At 38.4% G+C, this 23,101-nt stretch overlaps 2 protein-coding genes across 3 annotated transcripts; one reads left to right on the forward strand and one right to left on the reverse strand.

Moving 5' to 3' along the window:
* The first annotated feature begins 15 nt into the window (after positions 1–15).
* pigf (phosphatidylinositol glycan anchor biosynthesis, class F) lies at positions 16–6,262 on the forward strand. 2 transcript variants are annotated; one of them, XM_079851904.1, is made up of 7 exons: positions 16–50; positions 160–269; positions 518–767; positions 1,558–1,649; positions 1,731–1,847; positions 3,347–3,455; positions 6,128–6,262. In XM_079851904.1, exons 3-7 carry the CDS (start codon positions 540–542, stop codon positions 6,239–6,241), a joined length of 660 nt encoding a protein of 219 aa, XP_079708030.1. In that variant the 5' UTR covers positions 16–50; positions 160–269; positions 518–539; the 3' UTR covers positions 6,242–6,262. The 2 variants fall into 2 exon arrangements, with proteins under 2 accessions (XP_079708030.1, XP_079708029.1); XM_079851903.1 differs by having other exon boundaries at positions 23–269.
* Positions 5,597–22,673, reverse strand: rhoq (ras homolog family member Q). Its single transcript, XM_079851905.1, has 5 exons — positions 22,163–22,673; positions 21,536–21,594; positions 9,864–10,028; positions 7,329–7,424; positions 5,597–7,159 (listed from the first exon to the last, which is right to left on the reverse strand). The coding sequence occupies exons 1-5, from the start codon at positions 22,302–22,304 to the stop codon at positions 7,004–7,006; spliced, it is 618 nt and encodes a 205-aa protein (XP_079708031.1). The 5' UTR covers positions 22,305–22,673; the 3' UTR covers positions 5,597–7,003.
* Between the last annotated feature and the right edge of the window lie 428 nt (positions 22,674–23,101).

Raw genomic sequence — 23,101 nt, forward strand, 5'->3', positions numbered from 1 at the left:
ATGTTTTTTGGGGTATGTTTTTGATTGTTGGTGACTTCATTTTCCCGGAAGTAAGTTACACGGGAGTCATGTTTTGTAAATAAACTGTTCACATTTATTTGCAGTCTTATTGGCATTCATTCTAGAAAGGTAAAACTTGAATGTGTTCAAATTGTTCAGGTGCTGGAGGAATCTGGTGATCCATTAGTTTAGAAGTTAATTTATTGGATATATAAGTTACAACCAGGGCAGGCAGGCACAACACTCCACTGGTCAGTCTTTACTTCAAAGTAAGTTGAATTAATCATTGAATTAACTGCTCGTTTTAGTTGTATGCAATAGTGTCCTTGCTTTTCTAACATTTCTTGGAAATTATGCTTTTATTGCCAGTCTCATTATCACGTTGGACTCTTATCTGTCTTTCGTGTCCTTTCTTTGACCTTATATGAAATATTTTGAAAGACACGCAAATGGCTTTAACATTTCTTTTGCAATTGTTTATTCATCCCATTAATTGACTTGCATTATTCTTTAACAGGTACCTCCATTTAACTTCCATAATGTGGGATGTTGAGATCAGGGGCATGGCATCCGCTCATGCCATTATTGCCTCCTCCATCTTCATGGCAACTGTGATGCCTGCTGTGCTTTTGGAAAACTTCTCTGTTTATGGGACCCACATGGTTTGGCTGTATTGTGTGGCTGGATCTGTTGCTGTGGTCACCATTGCAGTGTTTTGGCTTCTTGGTATCAGCCCACCAACAAAGAAAAACACATTGAGCTACAAGGTAGAGATGGGCAGAACATTCTCCAATGATATGCAAACATAATTGATGACTAAATAGAATGAGCATTAAAGTCAGCATAAAACAGAAATTGCGATAATCTTTTCTTCCCTATAAGGTGGTGCAGGGATGATGTCAAAACCCGGAAGATTAATTCGCATCTGGTTCCCTCAAGATTTTCCTATGGGTTTTTATAATGGGGTTTTTCAATTTATGAGTAAAATAATGTCTGTGGTAAACATAAGATGACGATACTTGGACGTTTTGTTCTACAACAAAAAATTACACACACTCAAACTCCAAATTTTCTTATCTAGGTACTTAATAGGAACATAACAGCTTCAAAATTCTAGATTATAGAACAAAATGTCCAATTATTGTCAACTTATGTTTACCACAGACCTTATTTTACTCATAAATTGAAAAAACCCTATAGGAAAATCTTGAGGGAACTAGTGGCGAATTATTCTTCTGGGTTTTGACATCATCCCTGCACCACTCTATTGTGATGTACCAGTATATAAGAGTGAAACGGCTTCTTGAACAAGAAAAAAAATGTAGGGCGGGACTTGATTTTGTCCATTGGGAATAGATTAGATTGTTGTTGCTTGCTTTTGCTATGATCTCATGTAAGTGACAGTTTGTCCTGCCCTCACACCAGTAAACACGTCATCAAAGAAGAGATGACGCTGCAATAAAAAAAAAATGATGTGCATGGATAAATCATTTATAATAAATACTAAAACAAGAGATTTCATGGTGACTAAAGTTTCATTTGTTATTTCATTCACAGATCAACAGATTGTCCAGATCCTGTCTGTACTTTGTACTGTCATGCCTCTTTTTTCATTCTGTGGTGGTAATGTACGGCGCACCTCTGCTCGAGTAAGTATTACATGTTTGTTTGTTTGTTTTGTGTCCAGAAATGTGAAATACCAGATGTATAAGTCACATGTCATGTTGTAGGTCTGCCCTGGAGACGTTTTCTCTGGCCGTGCTGCTGTCCACACTCACTACATTGAGATGTCTCTGCATACTGGGCCCTAATGTACAGGCATGGATCCGGGTTTTCAGCAGAGATGGGTAAATGCAGGATAAACTGTCTACATAAACCACTTGAATCACGTTTACGGTGGGGAAGAGGCTTTGCTGAGCAGAGGCTTTGCTGTAATCCACTAGATGGAGACCTTGACCAACTTTGACAAATGGGTGCAACAGATCTCATTGAGTTTCACATAAGGGATTATTGTAGGATGAACGCCTTCAATATAAAGTAAATGATGCAAAACCATTTTGAAATGGCAATCACAATGCCTCAATCCCCATTTATGAGTAACTAGAGTTGAGTGTGGCTTAATGCTCTCAGAGGAAATCCTGCAGGTTGGGGCATGAGCTGGGTCTAGTCCTTTCCCATTTTCTAATTGTATATAATTTAGCGTTTAAAGCTGCATTCCATAACTTTTTATTGTGTTCAAAATTTACAAAATGTATATAATGAGCGAGGATATCATGAATCCATTTTCCTGAATCACTATGGGACACCTATAGACTATTTTAGACTAAAATAGACTATTTTAGACTGGTTCGGGTCGTACCACTGCGGAGTAGCCCAGTACCTGCGTGACTCATCATAGACATAAACAGAGAGAAGTAGCGCCGGCTACAATATTCTTCCGCAAGACGCATGCAGTTCTGTTTATTAACCGCTAGAGCGCCAAAAGTTACGGACTGCAGCTTTAATTATTAATATCGTTAAAGCTTCTCCGTAACATTTTAGCTTAAATGAACTAAAGCTTCACATTGACTGAAGTGTTTTGAAACAAGACCACTGAACGTTTGTACTATAATTTAGTGATGTTCCAATGGTATGATAGTCAGAGATACTGTGTGTTTGTACAGCTGCAGTATCTCTGCAGGAAATTTATCTCTCAGATGTAAATATACAGTTGTGTCTGTTTTCAGCGAACATTCATAGTCCTCTTGTATCCTACATCACTTCACTGTATAACAGCCAAAAAGCCTCATATTTTATAACCTATATATGGTATTTTAAGCTAAAGTTGTCAATTTCATTTTTTTTTTTACTGTTCAAAAGTTTAGGGTTGGTAAGATTTTAATGTTTTTGAAAGAAGTCTCTTAAGTTCACCAAGCTTGTATTTATTTGATCAAAAGATACAGTAAAACCTTAATATTAGGAAATATTTTTACAATAAAATAACTGTTTGAAAACTATTTTAAAATGTAATTTATTCATGTGATGGCAAATCTGAATTTTCAGCATCATTACTCCAGTCTTCAGTGTCACATGATCCTTCAGAAATCATTCTAATATGATTATTTGGTGCTTAAGCTGTGCTGCTTAATATTTTTCTGAACACCATGATCAATTTTTGTTTTTTCAAGATTCTTTGATGGCTTAAAAAGTACAAAAAAAACAGCATTTATTTGAATATTTATTTATTAACACTGCTTCTTTTGATATATGGTTAGTTTGCTGTATTCATGAGCAACGTTTCAGCTTTATTCATTTTCATTTGTTAGCAATAGTAGCAATGTTATGATGAAGCATGTGTCATTTTCAGGGCGATGTCAGTGTGGGACACCTCTCTTCAGATTACCACTGGCTGTAGTGTGATTGGGGCCTGGCTGGGAGCTTTCCCCATTCCTCTCGACTGGGACAGACCATGGCAGGTTAGTGAGATGACACTATTGTAACTGGTCTCAGAAACTCCTGTAATTTTAAAAGAAATGTCATTTAGCAATTAATCCATTCTTTAGGCACATTCATTGAGACATGGCGCTCAAGTGGGTGATGCAGGTTTGAGTCTGGCCTGCAACACACCCCAATGCATCTCTCTTCCCCCCCTGATGATTTCATGTGACTCTCCATTAAATTTGGCTAGTAAAGCAAAAGCCACTGCAAACTTTGTCGCTTAATGAGTGCTATAATACATAGTTATGCTCAGTGCAGAAAGCAGATTTCTGCCGTTGCAGCAGAATTGCAGTACAGGGTTCCTTGTTTTAAAATTCAGAAAGGAGGAACATGCCAGAGAAATCATTTTGCTTTGTAATATATTTTGGTTTTGCTTTACATATGTTTATGCTGTCTATTTATAATTCATGCAATTATTGCAGATAAAATAATCCCCCATTTATAAACAAACCCTATTGATTTTTATTAAATGGGCAAAAACCATAAAAACACAATACATTTTTTTTATTCAGACAAATGAAACTTGCTTTCTTTTATACCACAATCACATCTATATCTTTATTAAAGGACATTTATCTCAGTATTGCATTATACTAAAGATCATTGTCAAATAGAAAACAAATGGTGTTAACGTAAATGTAAAAAGAGCCTTTTTAGACAACATAGACATTCCTCAACCAATCGTGCAGGGCAGCCATAAACAGGTTTTGTTGGCATAGAAGGACTGTGCTGGTACTTCAATTATTCATGTGTTGTACAGACATTGATCAGAGGCCAGTGTTTGCCCTCGTTTTGCCCTCAAAATGTCACGCTGAAGTCTCCCATGTGTGCTTTCTGACACGCTCTATACACACAGATGTCTAGACGAGGCCAGAGAGATGAGACTGACTCATTACTGGAGTGAGGAAGCTGTAGGGAGGGGAGTGAGGTTGGCGTAGACTCACTGATGATTCCTAAACACATGATGATGGGATTGTGAGCTAATGAGAAACTCTGGGGTGGTTGAATGCTGATGCTTTTCGCAGACTCGCTCCTTCTCATTGCCATGACACTATATATTGCAACCCATATCATCATAGCCTTGAGATAATTGAATAATCAATCTTGCTGACATTTTTTTAATTCTGAGCCACTCTTCATATCTTCAGTCATTTATGAAGGGAAGAAATCTTACTCTCTGTAAAAAGACAGAAGAGGATAAGAAAAGGATGGATAGTGTTTATCAAATATTTTGTTGCTATTTTTCATATATATACGTGTGTTCTGTACATACTTGGCCAAATGTTTTCGCTTATATAGTTAAATCTTTTGACAACTGACTAGTGAGGACATTTTATTGGTCCTTACTGGTTAAAAAGGCTTATAAGGTAGCGGTTGGGTTAGGCCATAAAGAATATTAGACTGATATAAAATCGGTGGAAGTCTATGCAGTGTCCTCACTAATATAGTGAAACAAATGTGTGCGTTTTAAAATATTAATATACACACACTGTTCAAAAGTTTCATGGTCAATTGGGAAATTAATGCTTCTATTTAAAAAGGATTCATTTAACTGATCGAAATCGACAAGTAAGTTCTATTTCATATGAATGCTATTCTTTTGAACTTTCTATACATAAAGAATCACAAAAATATTTGTGGTTTCCCACAACAACAAAACTTTTCAACACTGACAACAAGAAATGTTCCTTGAGCTCCAAATCATCATATTAGAATGATTTCTGAAGGATCATGTGACTCTGAAGACTGGATTAATGATGCTGAAAATTCAGATTTGTAATACAGGAATGAATTACATTTTAAAATATAATAAAAATAGAAACAAGTTATTTTAAATAGTAATAATATTTCACAATATTACTGTTTTACCATATTTTTGATGAAATAAATGCAGCCTTGGTGAGTATAGAGACTTTTCAAAAACATTAAAAACCTTATAGACCTCACACTTTTTAATGGTAGTGTTTATAGTTTTTAACTAGTATAATAGTATTATTTTTCTTCAAGTTAATATAACAGAAAAAGAATTGCCTATTTTATAATGTTTTATGTGCTAGACTGAAATAAGGTATTAAAATCTATATGAAGAAGCAACAAGACTAAAAACAAAGAGACAAAATATTAGAAAAACTTTTTTTATAGTCAGTAAGCATATTGCGGAAGTCATTCAATTTACATTTTGTATATCCACTGCACATTTGGCATCAACAGCAAGTTTTTAATCTTGAATTAGGTGCACTCATAAAACCATTGTGCCTTTTGATTTTTAGATTTGCATTCCATATATCTACTATTTATAAAGGCTTTTTTTTTTTTTGTTGCTCACAATGTGCTGGAAGCTTTAAAGACCACTCGGACCACTCCACATATTTGCATGGACTGCAGGAAATTCATTAAAAAGAAGATCAACTTGATCATATGAAGCAAAAATTCAAAATGCAAAGCAGTCGACACAGACCTGAGCGGCAAGGCCACCAATACGTAACGCTCAAAACTCTATGTTAAAAAAAGAAAGGAAGAAAGCAGTCTCAAATACAAAAAATTTGGTTGGTAAAACACCACAGTGAATCTGTAGAATTTGCAGTCAGTCACTTGTGCTCCTGCAATATGACAGTTTTGATCTCTTCGTTTTTGTGGCTCCTCTGTGCAGGTTTGGCCCATTTCCTGTACCCTCGGGGCAACTACTGGATTTCTGACTGGCCTTGTCGCTGCCCCTGTCTGGATCCACTGGCATCGCAAACAGCTCACCTACAAGCTTAAGTGAGGAAACGAAGGACACACTCACAGGCCACCAGAAACTTGACAGAGAAAAAGATCCAGGCTTGAGTCAAAAACGACTGTCCACCCCAGTGCGTGCTCCAAATCAAAGAAAAATGACTCTGGAGGTCACATTTACAACAATACAAATCAATTTTTTTTTTTTTTTTTTTTGTAGAATAGATATTTCATTTGTTGTATGCTCATAATGGCAGTATATTTATTTGATAATTCCTCTCTTCCTTCTTGTATATAAAGCCAGTTCTGTCTTGAGACATTTTGTAAAAAGCAACTGTTTTGCAACCCAAATTGAGATGCTGAGTTTCCCTTTTTGAAGTTAAATAAAGTCTTACTTCTGTAAATGACCGAAGGGTTTGGTTGTGCTGTTTAGGCTTGTCTGGGTTTCGTACTCGCTGAGCCAGACACGGAAATACAGTTCGATTGTTCTTAGCCATTAAAAAGGGTGTCTCAGACATGTTTACATTTCTTTCATTGTCTATTCTCTGTGCTTGTACGTTCAGCAAATCGTTTTGTTGTTTTCCTTGTATCCCATCTCAAAGATTAGTGTTCTTGTGTCATTTCTCCCTGAAGAATGTGTCTTTTTGTCATTTGCCCATAACTTGGACTGTACAGCACCATCGTTCATATTTCACAGCGTCCATTGGTTCTAGTTCCTTTAGTTCAGAAGTCAGATTGTAATCTGGATGGTTGTCAATTGGTCACCATCAGGCCTTGCGTTCTTTCACTTGGACGCCCCTGAGCTGGTGTATCATGTGATGAGGCAGCAGTTGATGCAGCGTGGGCCCAGTCTTCGCCTGAGCGTGCCTTTCTTAGGAGCCAGAATGGCTATAATGGCCTCGTCGAACACAGTTTTCAGACCTTTCTGTGTCAGTGCTGAGCATTCAACATAACAGCAGGCACCAATCTGGAAATGCATAGAAAATTAAGACATCATTTTAGACATGCACTGTTCAAATCACGACAATGTGCTGTTGTTTTCACTTTCCCTTTGACCCATGTCTGAGTTCTCTCGCTACAAAGTTTCAGTATTATTTTAAACTTGAGAAATAGGAAGTATAATTTTCCCCTCTCACCTCTTTTGCTAGCTTCTGGCCCTGTTCTGTCACAATGGGCTTCTCCTTAACGTCGTTCAGCTTGGCAATAGTTTTGGGGTCATCCCGTAGGTCAATCTACAGCCAAAAAAGTAGACGGAGAGAGAGAAAGTTACAGTTAAGTAGGCTCAACGTGAGGGGTTAACTGTACAAGGACGGTGAATGAGATTGTTTTTAGAGCAGAAGGCTCCAGGAAATTCAACCCAAGACCAGATGGTGGCATGCGTCTACAGACTTCCCCTTTCACCTAAAAAGTACCACCGCAGTGGTGTAGGAGGGTCTCCGCCTTCCCTGTTTCTAATTAAAATTCCACTTCATCTAAGTTTGAGTTTTTGCCAGCTACTCTCCACAAAAAAAACTGCTCTCCATACATCCACTGAGGTATTAGCAAAACCACTACACAGCGTTGCATTTCCTTCACATCTTCCAATTAGACACATGGAACACAAATGTAAAGGTTTCCTTTAAATATGTCAATGTTCATTGGCTGGTTACCAGCAGAAGTAAAGCTTTGTAGGGTTACATGATATAGGGGGAAAAAAAAATCTAATTGCAATTTTTGGGATCAATATGGCTAGATAATTATAATAATAATTATTAGTAGTAGTAGTAGGAGAGCCAAATAAAAATATATATAAAAAAATACTTAAAATAAGAAATATTACTCAACATTTCACAAAATTTAAGCAGAATAATTAAATTTTAAATTACAACTGTAAAATTACAAAACTAATATTTATGGCAGTCATTAAACATTAAACTTTATTTTGTCGGAAAACTCTTAAAGCTTCCCTTTATTATGAGAAGACTGTTGGTGCATGTTGCATAATGAGCTGCCCATGTCACTCTGAAACATGCAGCGCATATATTTATTTAATCAAATCACAGCCTTTGATACAGCTCACTAAATTATATTCCGATTTCAGATTTATTTCAATTACTCATGTAGCCCTGGTTCAGGGTCCTTGTTCCCATGACTCTCTCTGGCCCCCTTTCGTATCGATTGCGCTGTATTCATCTCACTTCTGTGGTTTGATTAAGACGGGAATGGAACACACTGCAATAAATATGACCTGAAAGGACTAGGGCTGATGACAAACCCTCACTCTCAACACACATACATGGGATATAGTAATTACCAACACAATCATAATAAGCCGTTTGAACAATTTCATTGACCATATGTCATGAACACTTGATGACCGAACCTTTTACGATAGGACACAATTCATTATGTTCGATCCATAATATTACCACAAATATAACCACACAACTACAATGCATTCTCACAGATCATAAATATCTGTAGCATCAGTAATTCTGACAGTCAACACAAAATGAACAAAACCAGACAATTAATGTGTTTGTGCTATCTTTGGAATAGTATACTAGGGATGCACAATATAACCTATAGATAATTAATATTTAATAATTGTGCATGCTTGTTTAGATTACCTTTTACCATCCATTTTAACACTCAAAAAGTTAATCTTTGAAAACACAAATAATCTAATAACATTGTTAAATGTTCAGCAAATCTCAATGCATTTTTATACTGTACTGTACATTATAGTTTTGTGATGCTGAAATTCACTTGTAGCATTTAAAATGATTTTTTTAAATGTTTTTAGGTGTTGTATTATACATTTATTTAGACAAAATTCTTTAGAATGAAGAATTCCAATAAGAAGGCTTATCAGTATCAGATAGAATTTTAATTATCAGTGCATCCTATAATACCGTACCAAGTCAAGTCAAAATTATTTATATAGCGCTTTTCACAATACAGAAAATCATGATGGTAATGTTTATAATATATTCATGCCTTTGTATTTAGCAGATTAGAACGGGGCGATAATATAGTTTACATTTTGCAATGATACAAGCAATCAATCAGTTTAGATGCTATATAGTATATATATCGCCCTGCTATAGCAAGCGAGTGCACTATATGTATGCGGATAAAGTTTGACATATATCCAAATTTCTATAAAGAGTCAGATGATAATATAATTACATCTGCGACCAAAAAATAAATAAATCAGGCACTTGAGCCTTGCTATATAGTATATTGCTTTACATAAGGCCCTGTTTCCATCTGGTATTAAGATGCGTTTTTTGGACGACGCTAAATACAGGTGGAAACGGGGTATAAAATGTTTTGAGTTTGTCCACTTTCGACCACTTGCAGAGGAAGTCGAAAGCGCATTCAATCGGATTGCTTTCGGAGTGGAAACGCTCATGTGGTTGAATGCGTTCGAACAGCCACTAAAGACCTACTCTTCACCTACTGAACGAATGTGTATTCAATGCGGGATGTGTTATTGGGAAGCGCGCTTGTCAGACGGGCTTTAAACTTGGGTCAAGATGATAACTGGACACCAATATAGCAACACTGTAGCATACTAGTGTTCCGAATGTTTTTGTTACAAATTTGTGCACCGTTTCACATACAATTACAAAAAAAGGCAGTATACTAAATAATTTTGTGCCGTTTGTGTAGCAAAGTGTGTAAACCTGAGTGCCGATGAGCAGGTAAGGGACGTTGGGCGCGTACTCCTGCAGCTCAGGGACCCACTCTTCTCTTACGTTCTGGAAGCTGGCCGGATTCACCACAGAGAAGCAAATGAGGAAGACATCTGTCATGGGGTAGGACAGGGGTCGCAGGCGATCATAGTCCTCCTGTCAGACCAGAGGACACTGGGTAAAAACAAGCACAGAGCCTTCTACTGTTCATAACTCAACAATGGTTTTTAAAAAAGCATCAAAAGTTCAGAAACATTTACTATAGTAAAATACCCTAATATGAATTCACTTTGAATACAGTGTAATTTCCTTCTCCACAAATCTTAACTAATAGCATTCACCACTGTATTGAATCAGAGTCCACAAATGCTCTACATTGGAACATTATCAGCAATCACTTAAGCAGCAACCAGAAATTACCCGCTGACCCTAATGATCGAGCAGAGATTAATATGATTTAGATTATGACTCGTGACCCATAAATCCATATTTCACTCAACAGCATTTCCTCCATCTCCTCATTCGTCCTTTTAAACAGCCCAGAGACATCGATATGTCCTCTGGAAACCAGAAACCCCAGACACTACAACAGATAAGCCTGGATTTACAGGGGACATGTGACTGATATTTTTGGGAGCTTGTTTTTTTCCAACGTGTATTTGTGTGTCTCTACACGCAGAGACTGTGTGTGTGTGTGTGTGTGTGTGTGTGTGTGTGTGTTAGTATGCAATCATCCATGGTTATTCTTTCTAACGAGAGTGTGTCTAAACTGTAACAGCATGTGCCTCTGGCCATGCGTTGCAGTACAAACATATCATTTGCAACAGGCACCACTCAGGAACAGTCTTGAGCTTCCAGAAATGAAACCTCAGAAATCTGGCTTCAGAGTTTAATTTACCATGATGTCTCTCATCTACCGTAGGAGCACCTTTGCATCTGAACCGCGAGGGACGTTACTAACAACTGCCGACTTAAGATTGCGAGTGAAAGTACTTCGGCGAGTTTCTGTAACTTGGAGTTCAGGGTTGCATAAGCCTTTATGTGTGGTCATATTAGAGAAATCTTTTGAGGGCGTTCACTGTCTATTGTTAATAGTGTAGAGATGCAAGCACAGCTCACACAGAAGTCACTTTCAGCTTTCTGTTGGTCAGTGTGGCGAATTCGTGGGACCAACTTAAACACAAACGAAATCTGTGTGGGAATTCATTTTTACCCTCACGTGAAACACCATATCGCATGGATTCCTATTAGAATGACTGGATTTTGGCCACAAAATTTCACTGAGCAATGGTACATTTAACCTCAGCTTTAGGGTAGGACGTAGGACACTGGGGGAAAGCTCACTTTTAGCGATGTCATATACGCACTCACTCAGTACACACAACACAGCCAGACAGTCGCTCATCCATCAAGAAGATTGGCGAGCGATATAAACCTTCTGTTTTTACTTGCAACTGTCAATGTTTCAAGGCCAAATGTGCTGTTCTGTGGCAGAGATATGAACCTGCGATATATAACCTTTAGAATTACAGCCGAAACGGTTTGCTACTGCTGTGGGGAGATCGTCCTGTCCCTGACAAATCAGGATTTGTTGCAACATAACCTCACAAAACAAAGTTGAGCAGGTGCATCTGTGGTGTAAGTGAGACTGTTGTGTCAGTGTGTGTTGCCCCTGTGGGCCGACTGCGTTATAAATACACTCGCTGCCCATCCTTTGGCCTGTTCAAACATTCTACAGGGGGCAGGGTGGGAGGGATGGTATTATTTACAGCTGGCCTTTGCCAAAACTGAATGTAGAATAAGCCAACACATCATCCACCCACATCTCCTGCATATCTCCTGCTACCACCAGAGAACACACATTTAACAAGTTTATGTCCATGTTGGGAGTCGCTAATGAAATATAGAGATGCTACTAACGTAAAGGTGAAATGTGTAATTCCCAAGCCACTAGCAGCACCAAACAGAATTGCAATCTTTTTGTTCAAAAGGCCCAATCTGGTTGAAGAAGACAACACTGGATCAAACTACTACCTGCTGTCCAAAAAATGGCAGATGAGTGGAAATTCATTATTTTTACAATTATAATGCCTGTTGCTGCTGGAGAGAACTGGGAGTAGTAATGAAAGATGAAACTTTGTTAGTTTATTGCACAGGGTATACCGGCATTGAAATGCTTATGACATCAGATCCTGGAGTAACCCCAGCTCTGCACAAATCAAACACACCTGATTCAACTCATCTGCTTGTGAGTAAAAACTACAAGACCCCAGATGGGTGTGTCAGATAAGAGAGAAATTCAAAAATGTGCAGTGTTGGGTCACTTGGGTGTACGCCAGGACCATTAAAACTGCAGTCATTTAATCAACTTAGCAGCGGTCTTTTTCAATGGCTCAGGTTTGACTCATATTTTGAGTAGTTTTCACTACATAGGTTTCTACTGTAGCATCAAAAGTCAGTTGAGATGAAACAGACTGCTGGCTTGTAATGAAGCTAAAATACATTTTTGATTGTTGCCTGTGAAAAGCAGTTGATTAAATAGGTTTTTATATTAGTGCTTCATTCCCTTGAAAATGCCCTGTGACGGCTTATGATCCAGAGCTTGTTAATAATGAAATATGTGACATTTCTAGGGAAAATGTATGTGTGTGCGCGTATACCTGTGTGTACGTGAGTGCCCTGCTCTTTCGGGAGCTGAGGGAAATGGATTGAAAAAAAAGCAAGACAGCAGTCGAATGCAGTGAACCTGGAAACACCCTTCTCTGCTTCCATCATTACCATAAAGCTCTCCCTCCAGCTGATACCACTGACAACAGACAGCCTCTGAATGCACATTTATCCTGGAGTACGAGTACAGTGACAATACAGTCAATTGTGCACAGCTTCTCCTCCACACATAGTACTGTAAAAGACAACTGCTTCTGTCCCTTTTCTATTCTTTGCTTCTTACAAAAGCATATCTGATATGGGATGGAGGAGGACTATCAGCTGTTTGTCATCTGTAATGAGATGCCTAGTCACTAGCAGTTGTAATGGTCATGTATTTGTCCCGAACCGTCACGGTTCGGTGCATACAGTCAGACGACGAATACAGTCGGTCACAGGCGATCCACACTCCAATCCAGAAGGGGGCATCAACGGTAATGCAACGCTGTTTGTTATCCGCCTCAACCGGAAAAAGAGCTTAAGAAGAAGAGACGATCATGCACCAATCCAAAACAAGAGTTCAGATGGCATGCAAGAGCTTGCTAGTAGCCTATACGCAGAGTTACAATTCATTTTTGTGACTTCATGGAAATGAAACCGGGACGTCTGAAAGCGGCATCCTGTTTTTTCTTTTTTTCTTCTTTATTTTACAAAAGCACAATGTTTCATTTTAATTGCGAGTACACAAATAAAAAAAACTTTACGGTTTCAAATGATGTCTTACTCTAATCTGTATGACCATAAATGACGGAGTATTTCAAGTTGTTTCCGCTGTTATAATGAGACAAAAATCATATGGCATTGTGCCGATTTGTGTTGTCAAAGTTTCACTACAGTCCGGTGATGAATCCGTGTCCCGGAAATGGGAAGCCTCGGGTGCCGCTCTACTCGGAAGTAGGCTCTTTCACGCTCATATTTCCCGAAAAAGCGTAATATTAAACTTTGTGCATCCGCCATTGTCACAGCATGTTAATGAACTCTAGTGCGCAAAGAAAACTAATCTCTGCACATGTTTTATTCTTTTAAATTTTGTACTTTTATATGCTTTTCAGTTTTGTAGCTGATTATGATCAAATACCTTTTGTTTTTTATCAGCCCTACAAAAAAATATAACCTATGCAAAAGTGCATTGTGTTTACTACTTATTGCTTAATGCTCTAAAGGAGGCGGTACTGTACCAACTACCTCACGAGGGACTTAATGCAGTTGTACAGTAGTTGGAACAAACTGTGATTTGCACTACTGTCTGTTCAAAATAAATGAAAATAAACCTTGCATTGGGGATTTGTTGCTTCTTCCTGTTGTACCAAACTCTTATCGAACAGTGACCCCAAGGTACGTATCGAACCGTGACTTCTGTGTACTGTTACACCCCTACTAGTCACTGTCCTTTACTTGCTATAGACATCCGAATTATATATGCCTTCATTCTACTAAGACACACACACACTCAGTTTAAAATACATTTGTGTGTTGGAGTTAGGGTTGCAAAATCAGAGACAACCATTAAAGCACCTGGTATATTACTACTCTATATATTGTATAATATATGTTTTATATCAGCATCAGTCAGCATCTATAGTAATATATGCTACACTGTTCGGTGTTCCAACCATACAGTGTTGATTGAGTCTGGTTTTATTGCAGCACGATTTACAACATTGGGCTAACAAAGCAAGCATCCATCCATCCATCACTAAGATTGCAATTGCCTTGCCCTTTTCTCTTCCCTCAGCCCTTGACTTTCAGATCAGATTCCAATCTGTCTGAATGTAAAGTGTTGCTGTAAGATTCCCACAGAGAGAGTGAGAGACCAATATGGTACAGAGAGAGGGGGAAAGTGTTTTTACACTGCTTTTCCTATGAAACATTTATCTCAAGAGCCCCTCTGCTCTCCATTTACTGCATGTATGCATGTCTTCCTGTACTCCTAATCCAATCAGATTTAACCTCAATGTACATGTGTGAGTGACAGACCATAAATTCTGAGGTCCATCTATGTCTGTCAATCTTCTGTATAATAAGTATGTGAATTTGTGTTATGTTTATCTGTATGGATTTGCTGTGGTGACATAAGTGGGTCAATCTGCAGTTGATAGTCTCTTTGCTGTTAGCACCTCATTCCTTACATAAGACAACAGGAATCATAGAGAGAGAGAGAGAGAATGAAAAATCAGCAAGCTAAAATTACCCACGAGGCCCACTTATGCAAGTTGAAGAATAAAAGTGGGAATGTAATGGTTGGGTGATTTTCCACAGAAAGTTTTATATTCAGAAAGAAAGGGACTTGAGGAAGGGAAGGAAATGAAGAACGAAAGAAAGAAAGAAAGAAAGAAAGAAAGAAGAGGCTCCTCTGCCATTATCCATTCCAAAGAGAATAATTCATGGCTGTGTTTACTCAGATTAATTGAAGCTTGCTGTGCGGTACAGCAAATAAACACGCACACAGGCGGATTACTCAGCCCAGATGAAGCTCAGTCAGGTCTTTCCTTTCACACTTCCTCCAGGAGTTAAATCAGACTCTATAGGCAGGTGCTTCAGAGGTGGTTTCCTGCACCTGGGACAACCACCAAGTAAAAAACAAACAAAAAAAAAAAACAATCAATGACACCTGAGGTGGGAGCAAATGTGGTCTGTAGGAATAGACAAAATATCAGTGACCTTATTGGCATCGGTCTGCAGCTATGATCCATAATGTGGCAGAATACTTGGTCTCACTCCATTGGCTCCCTGTAACTGCAAACATCAAATTCATGGCTCTGACCAGCCATTTTTAATCGCGTTTGCACTGTTGGGCCAGTGCAAGCCAGGGCTTTAAACGGGCCATGCCGGACTAAAAGCCCCGGGCCTATAACACCGAACCCAAAATCTGCTGCGTTTCCACAGTCGGGCCAGAAGCTCTGCAGCGCTACACTAAAACACGCCTCGCTGGAACATCACACTAACCCATCTTTTCACCAACAAATGGAAGTTTTATCAGAAAACTAATCAGAAAGGAATCACTGGAAACAGTGTGATCGCAAAACAAACATGATAAAAGCGACCGTTTGCTGGCATTTTTGTTGTTTACTTGAATATTTAAAACCCAAGCATCGATGTTTTACCACAGGTTTACAATAAAAAGGGATACATTGATCATATTGAATTCATTTGTGTCACACAGAAATAAAGTGGTTTACCGTTAGGTCTATTTCACAAAAGAAAGAGGACACACTTAGCCTACTTATTCAGTCGAGGCCGTTTCTGTTTATTTGGTAGTTACATGACATATTTACATTTAGAAAGAATGATAATTTCCACAAATATGCCACCAAAATTACGACCCAAGGAGCTTTAGCACTCTCTCCCAGTAGCCTAGTTATATTTTCAGTCAGAGTAATAGAGGAAGCTCCTGAAAAAAAAGTTGATAAATAGACAAGACGTAGGCTACTGACAGATAAATTAAAAACATGATTGTGATAGCCATTTATGATTTGTCTGATTTCTTCATGTGTTCATATTTAGGCTACTATGTTTACTATGGTAATGGTTAGCGTGCATAGTCTTTCGCGTATAAATATTTCTACCTTATACGGTGATCAGAATCCACATCGGATCACAAACAGAAGGCATTCAAACATGAAAGTGAGTTTTGAGGTAAATTATTTTAAAAGTCTTTAATGCTGACAGAATCATCCGGCGCTGGCGTCTCCAGACTCAGGTAAACCCCGTCTCTGTTCGCAACCACTCCTCTAGCCCGAGCTGGCCCGTGTAACAGTGTTGAGCAAGTGGAAGCACATATTTGACACGCTACACCCGCTTTGGACCAAGGTATTTGGCGGGCCAGAAAACCCTGGCCGTTGGCCCCAAGGAAGCCCCAACGAGGCTCGATCACCCCTGGAAGTGACAGTGGGAACGCAACTGGCCCTGGCACGCACTAGCCCGCCCGCTTTTGGCCCGACAGTGGAAACGCGGCTAAATGACTGACTCTGGGACTGCATCCTCCTACTTACCACTTTCCTTTGAGGTCAGTGAGTAAGCCATACCTGCTGGTACCATCACAATGATGCTCACACTCAATAACAAGAACCTTCACTCACTCTGTACCGCTGTGGTGGAATGCTTCAAACTTTTACCTGATCTTCTGAGACCATTAAAATCTTCAAGAAATGGTCACTTCTGTGAGCAATTTTTTCATAATGATTACGAATTATCCTTTTCTCTTTTCTGCAGTTACACTACTGCTTTAGCTTTTATACTGTTCTGATTTACTCTTGAAATTCCAACCTACTGTAGGCTTAGATGGTAAAACCTGCCTCTACCTACATTTCTGCAAAATTCTAAAAACTTACCTATACATAAAGTGTATAGTTAACTAAACATATACCTAAACAATGAAGCCAGAGAGCCCATGTCACACCCCATTTATCTCTCTGCACTGGCTTCCAGTTTCAAGACTTTGGTGCTTGCCTACAGGAGATTCAGTCCCAACATAAAAGTAATTATCAAAAGTCATTCAGTGCAATTTGTGTGCTTTTTCAGTCCTGTCTCCACTAATAAAAGACATAAATATGTGTGTGTTTGTGTGTGGCTCAAACTCAATGTCCTTCTTTCATCCCAGAAATAGACTCCAGTAAGAATTCAAAGCAGTTGCGAATAAAAGGAACATATTATGTGAGCACTTCAAAAGTATTACAAATTGTATGGTTTATAATCCCTTCTAGTTATCTGGCTGGTCATGAGGTAGACCAAGCCCCAGAAAGGGCAAAAGGCAGTCACATACACTGGGGTGGGATTGAAAAAGCAATGCAGACTGCAGCTGTGCTTCACATCTGGGGCACCAGTTCCCTCTCTGAGTCTTATCAAGAACCTGTCAACTCAACGCCCTGTTAAACCATCACCCAAGAGAATAAAGAAAAAGGTGAAGGACTGAGAGAAGAGGACGAAAGATCAGGATTAGATGGTTGAGACGGAGTTGTGAGACAGATGTCAACATCTAAGAGTTTGCCCCTTAACTGACACTATCCAGCTTACTCTCTGACTCCTCCTGAGGCCATTAGCATGTCAGGACCAATCAGACGGAGAGCCTGTGAAGACATCCAACTGACATGTATCTGCTTATGAGCTAAAGGCCTCTTGCTTGAAACTATTTTTAACAGCTAAAACAGAATGAACATCTGCCTATTCTTCCAATATTGCTACCATTTATTCACTGCATAAAGTGTGCCAGAAAACTCTCCTTTCACTCCTCCCAGTGAGGTTTAAAATACATGGCTATATGGAGCACACACTCATTGACACACACGTCTGAGAAGGGCAAGTTACTCTTTGTCATACAAAGGGAATTCTGATGAGGTCTTTTATCTAGTCAATGCAGAACAGAATGTTTATGGAATATATAAATTGGAAAATTGTAGTCAAGTGCACAATAATACTGCTGGAAAAACTCATTATAGATTTGAGATGCCTAAAAGCCAATTCACACTGCGCCGACAGACGCCGTCAGTCACCAGATTACAGCACGTCACTTCTCAGACATTCCAAGACCCAACAAACGGCGATTAAAAAATTTTATCGGCGAAAATGAGAGCCGACCAAAGGCAATAGGCGTAACGCACACTTATCTGACAAAACCCAATGAAGTGTCTTTTGGTGCAGTGTAAACTGGCCTTAAAATTATAAACAGCTAATTAGATCTTTCAAACACTGCTCTGCAGAAGGCATTTTATTACTTTCAAACATTTCAGGTTCAAAGAACTCAAATGTTTGGCAACTAAAAGACACGCACACACAATTTTTTTCTGATATAGTTACATATATAGTAATATAAATACTGGCCCCAAAAGTACATGACATTTTAGTGGAATGTAATGTGGATGTGATCAGTGAAGGTTTTGATCTTTCTTCATGCATCTTGTGTGTGTGTGTGTGTGTGTGTGTGTGTGTGTGTGTGTGTGTGTGTGTGTGTGTGTGTGTGTGTGTGTGTGTGTGTGTGTGTGTGTGTGTGTGTGTGTGTGTGTGTGTTGCTCAATCAATCCTGGACATGTGCAGAAGGTATAGGGCCCTATGAATTCCGATATGCAGAATCCACTCATAAAAGTTTTTAATTTACAGCAAAACACAGAATGGTCACAGAACTTTTGGATGAATAAATCAAAAGTAGGGCTGTACATTTAATCAAATGGCAACATGAGCTAGCGAGTGTGAATATTAAAGCGTAAAAAGACTGCTACTGAAATCTGAAGTCTGCATGTTCTGCGTGTCTCTGTAAATGAGTGCTGCAGTTTCGTTTACTACTCAAGCATGCAAATTCCAATGCAATTTTTTTTAAACAGACAGCACAATTTCTAAAAATAAGTTATTTATCGGCCCTATTAATAAAAAAAATAAAAAAAATTATTAAACTGTTAATGTTTTATGAATTCAATTGGATTTTGAGTATTCAAATTTAATTAAACCATTAAAATAGAATTTGGGAAAGTTTCAGAGCACTATAAATAATCATAAAAGTAGTCCATATGACTCATGCTCTACAAAGCCATGATAGGTTTGTGTGAGAGGCAAACTGAAATTTAAGTTATTAACTCAAAATCCTGCTTGACAGTGATGGTTACCATTCGGTTTCGATGTATGGAAAAAATCAGCTTGGCTGTGGCACCATAAACATTTTCTTTTGCGTTCAGCAAAGGTTTCAAAAGACATGAGAGAGTAAATGATTTTTGGATTTCTTTAAGTCTGTCCTGAACATCAGCTTTACATTTAACCCTCTTTCCTGTTCTTCAGCTAAATGAATCCTCTTGATCAAGTGATAGGTCATGGTTTCTGTACGGTACTAACTGGTGCCAGCTGTTGAGAGAGGCTGCATGTGGGAAGGGTTTTCTGTGTTTGAACTGCTTCAAAACTAAACCCCTCCACTTGGCCCCCAGTGACACTTCTACACATCTGGCCCACCACTCACATTTTTTTGTTTTTTTAAAAGATGACACTCAATGGAAAAAAGCCAACTGAATCAGATGCACTACTCCACTGTTTAAGAGCTTCAAAGTGGATTTTATCTCATGGATTTGGTATATCCTGAAGTCCTGGCCATCATTTTGTCTGTTTGATCACCATTAAAACAGCATGAAAAAATATGAGGATTTAGTTTTCTATATATCAGATGAATTAAACTATACTAACACTACATGGCGAAATTAATTTAAATCAGCCATCTTCAACTGTTCAAACGAAATTGTCTGATGCTTATTTAATTGTAGAATGGCAAAGAAAGTTTCACAAGACATGGAATCCAAAGTAAATAAATCATTCATCAGAGAACAAATACTATGAGATATTCAGCTTTTAACAGTTCAAGCCTGTACCGCTTCTGAATTATTGGCTCTGGGCGAGTTCAATCTACATTTACAGCAAGGTGCTTGGTAGATTCATGCATACCGACACATAGTGCACTGTTGTGGAAACAACTTCAGTTAGACAGCCTGACACACAACACATGTGACCCTGGTCCACAAAACCAGTCACATGGGTACATTTTTTGAAATTGAGATTTGAAATCATCTGAAACTGAATAAATAAGCTTTCCATTGATGTATGGTTTGTTATTATAGGACAATATTTGGCCGAGATACAACTATTTGAAAATCTGGAATCTGAGGGTGCAAAAAATCGAAACATTGAGAAAATCGCCTTTAAAGTTGTCCATTTATGTTCGCGATTGTGCTGCATTCACTCACAAAAATATATTTTTATTATATTTGCACATTTTTACAAATTTACATTTACAAAATATCTTCATGGAACATGATTTTTACTTAATATGCAAATGATTTTTGGTATAAAAGAAAAATCGATCATTTTGACCCATACAATGTATTGTTAGCTATTGCCACAAATATACCCGTGCTACTTACGTCTGGTTTTGTGATCCAGGGTCACATATACTTAAAAGTTAAATTCTAGACATGGACATAGGCTGCATTCAAATAAGCATACTTCCCTACTACTGTAGTGGCAAAAAAAACGAGGAGTTGCCGCTAGCGTGTCAGAATAATTCATAAAAAAGGCTAGTGTGGCCAACTACTTCCAGTGAGATTCTGAAGTGTACATCCAATGGAAACTTTACTATCCCATGAGGCTAAGAGGCTTTGTGAATGGAAGTGAAGCGATGCAACTGAACTGTCATGACAAAGACAACATGATGAATGTAATGCGTCCGGACACACATTCACACTATATAAAACATTCTTTTTGTGAAGTAGTTGGTTATTCAAAAGAAGTACCAACAAAGAGAGTAAGAGATTTAGGCAAAGCCTTTCAGGATACAGGTTTTAAAATTCCCATTTATACTGCTAAAACTCCAGATACTTATTTCTTTAGACTAGACCACCTTGGAGAACAATTGTCAAAGGCCATATGGATCTTTTTTCAATGATCGCTTTCAACATCTTGGTTAAGACACAAAAACAGAGAAAGTAAAGATTTCAGATTGCTGTTTCATTCCCACAGCTTTACATGTTGATCTTTCCTCTGAGAGTCACCAGTGTGTGTTCACCTGTTGAGTTTGGCAGAGGCTTGGTGATGAAAGGGTCAGTTCACTTAAAGAAAATTCGGTAATCGAACCCTCACACTTATCTTGTTCCAAAACCATATGACTTTCTTCTTTCGAGCACAAAAGGAGACAGACAGAATTTCATCTGTTTCCATATAACGAATACGACTGAGACTGCCAGCCTGACTGACATCATCTTTTTTTGTTCCATAAAAGAAATTAAGTAATATGGGTTTGGAAAGACATGAGTGAGTAAATGATGACATAATATATTTCTGGAGGAATGATCCCTTTAAATCAGATGCATATGATGCCAAAAAGACTCTGAATGGATTTGAACAGGCCACCATGTACTTTGTCTGTATTGATCGAGCTACTATTGCTAATGAAAAAGCCTCAGGCCAATGAGAGAAGAATGGTTTAACCCTACCTGTCCTGCAGTGTCATACAGCCCCAGCAGGTACTGTTTTCCCCCAACGGTCACACTCACTGAAAACAAAATCACAAATTATTATTTTAAATGAGATGACGCTTTCATTTTGATTAAAGAAAAAGGCTGTTTCTTTGTTTTCTCTGTTGATCTTTGAACAAGTTAAAGAAGAATGCAAATTGATGAATTTTCAGGTGAAAGAGGGATGCAAATTTGTTTTATTTATGATCTAGTGTAATAGATAGGCTACTCAGTTTGGTTTTATTTATGTCTGTTCAAGCAAAAGAGGGATGCAAATTTATTTAATTTATTTCTCTTCAAGTTAAAGACGCACTCAGTTTGGTTTTATTTACTTCTAATCAAATGAAGAAGAAAGTAAATAGGTTTTTATTTATTTCTGATCAAGGGAAACGTAATGAATCGTGCCATAAGGATGCAGATGTGCACCAGTTGCATCCTCAGCCCACAGGTGGTTTCCATTATAGAAACACAAGCGCAACACAATGCAAGTGACTTCGAGGTCTTGTAAATACCACTAAATAAACGTTAAATACAATTATATATCAAATAGACACTGAAATATTGATTAATGTTCATTATGACCCAGTAACACGCTGGTATATTTACCTGCATAATGATCAAAAACAGTGGGCACATATTCCTCTGGAAAGGCGTCGTTGGCATAGCTCATCAGAAGACAAGTTTTTCCAACGGCGCCGTCGCCGACAACCACGCATTTCAACATGATGCTGCCGGTTCCGTTTGCCATGACGATAACAAAACGCTTGAATTCACCATCTTCATCTGCTAGAGATATATCCCGCTTTATTAGAGCTCCCGTTAGGCGTCACCGCCAGCAGCAGCGCCGCGCTCGGTCTGCACAAACAGCTGAAATGCCATTTCCTCACCCCGCTTCACAAATTTGGCACTGACTGAGGTGTTCCCCCTTTAAATACTGGCACACGCCGAGCGCGTGCCGCTCCAGCGAGATGGAAGCAAGCGATAACTTTCGCGTTGTAAAGACATCAACCTGAAAAGCGCGTGCACAACACCATACGCCCTCTCCGCTGTCCCACTTTCCCTACTTTCCAACACCAGTATCACCTCCTCTGACTCTTGAGCCCAACGCGGATTGACTAGAGACATAGGCGGGGTAATAACTCTGGATCAAGGGATCAACTATAAAAATTGGTTATTATGTCTGAATCAACCAGCCATGATTAAACATATAGCCTACCAGTCTGCATCTTCTGGATCTGAGAGTCAGACTGAGACTAATTCCCCCATTAAAATGGCAGGAAGTTCAGGAATATAAAAAGTACTTCAGAAAACACCTCAGATTTATTGCTATTTTCCAAACATGGGCTCAAATAATAGGCTACATTTGCAGTAATACAGTATTTGTGATTCACTGAATATTGTTTATGCCAATTCACTTCACTGTCGGTTGTCTGTATCACTCATGATCAAAACGATTTAAAGGTTAAATTATTGTGATTTAGGCTAAACATGAAATAAATTGTTTTTTATTAACTGCTTTAATAACATTTGTTTGCTCTGTAATGT

The sequence above is a fragment of the Squalius cephalus genome (genome assembly GCF_949319135.1).
Source record: "Squalius cephalus genome assembly, chromosome: 19".
NCBI lineage: Eukaryota > Metazoa > Chordata > Actinopteri > Cypriniformes > Leuciscidae > Squalius > Squalius cephalus.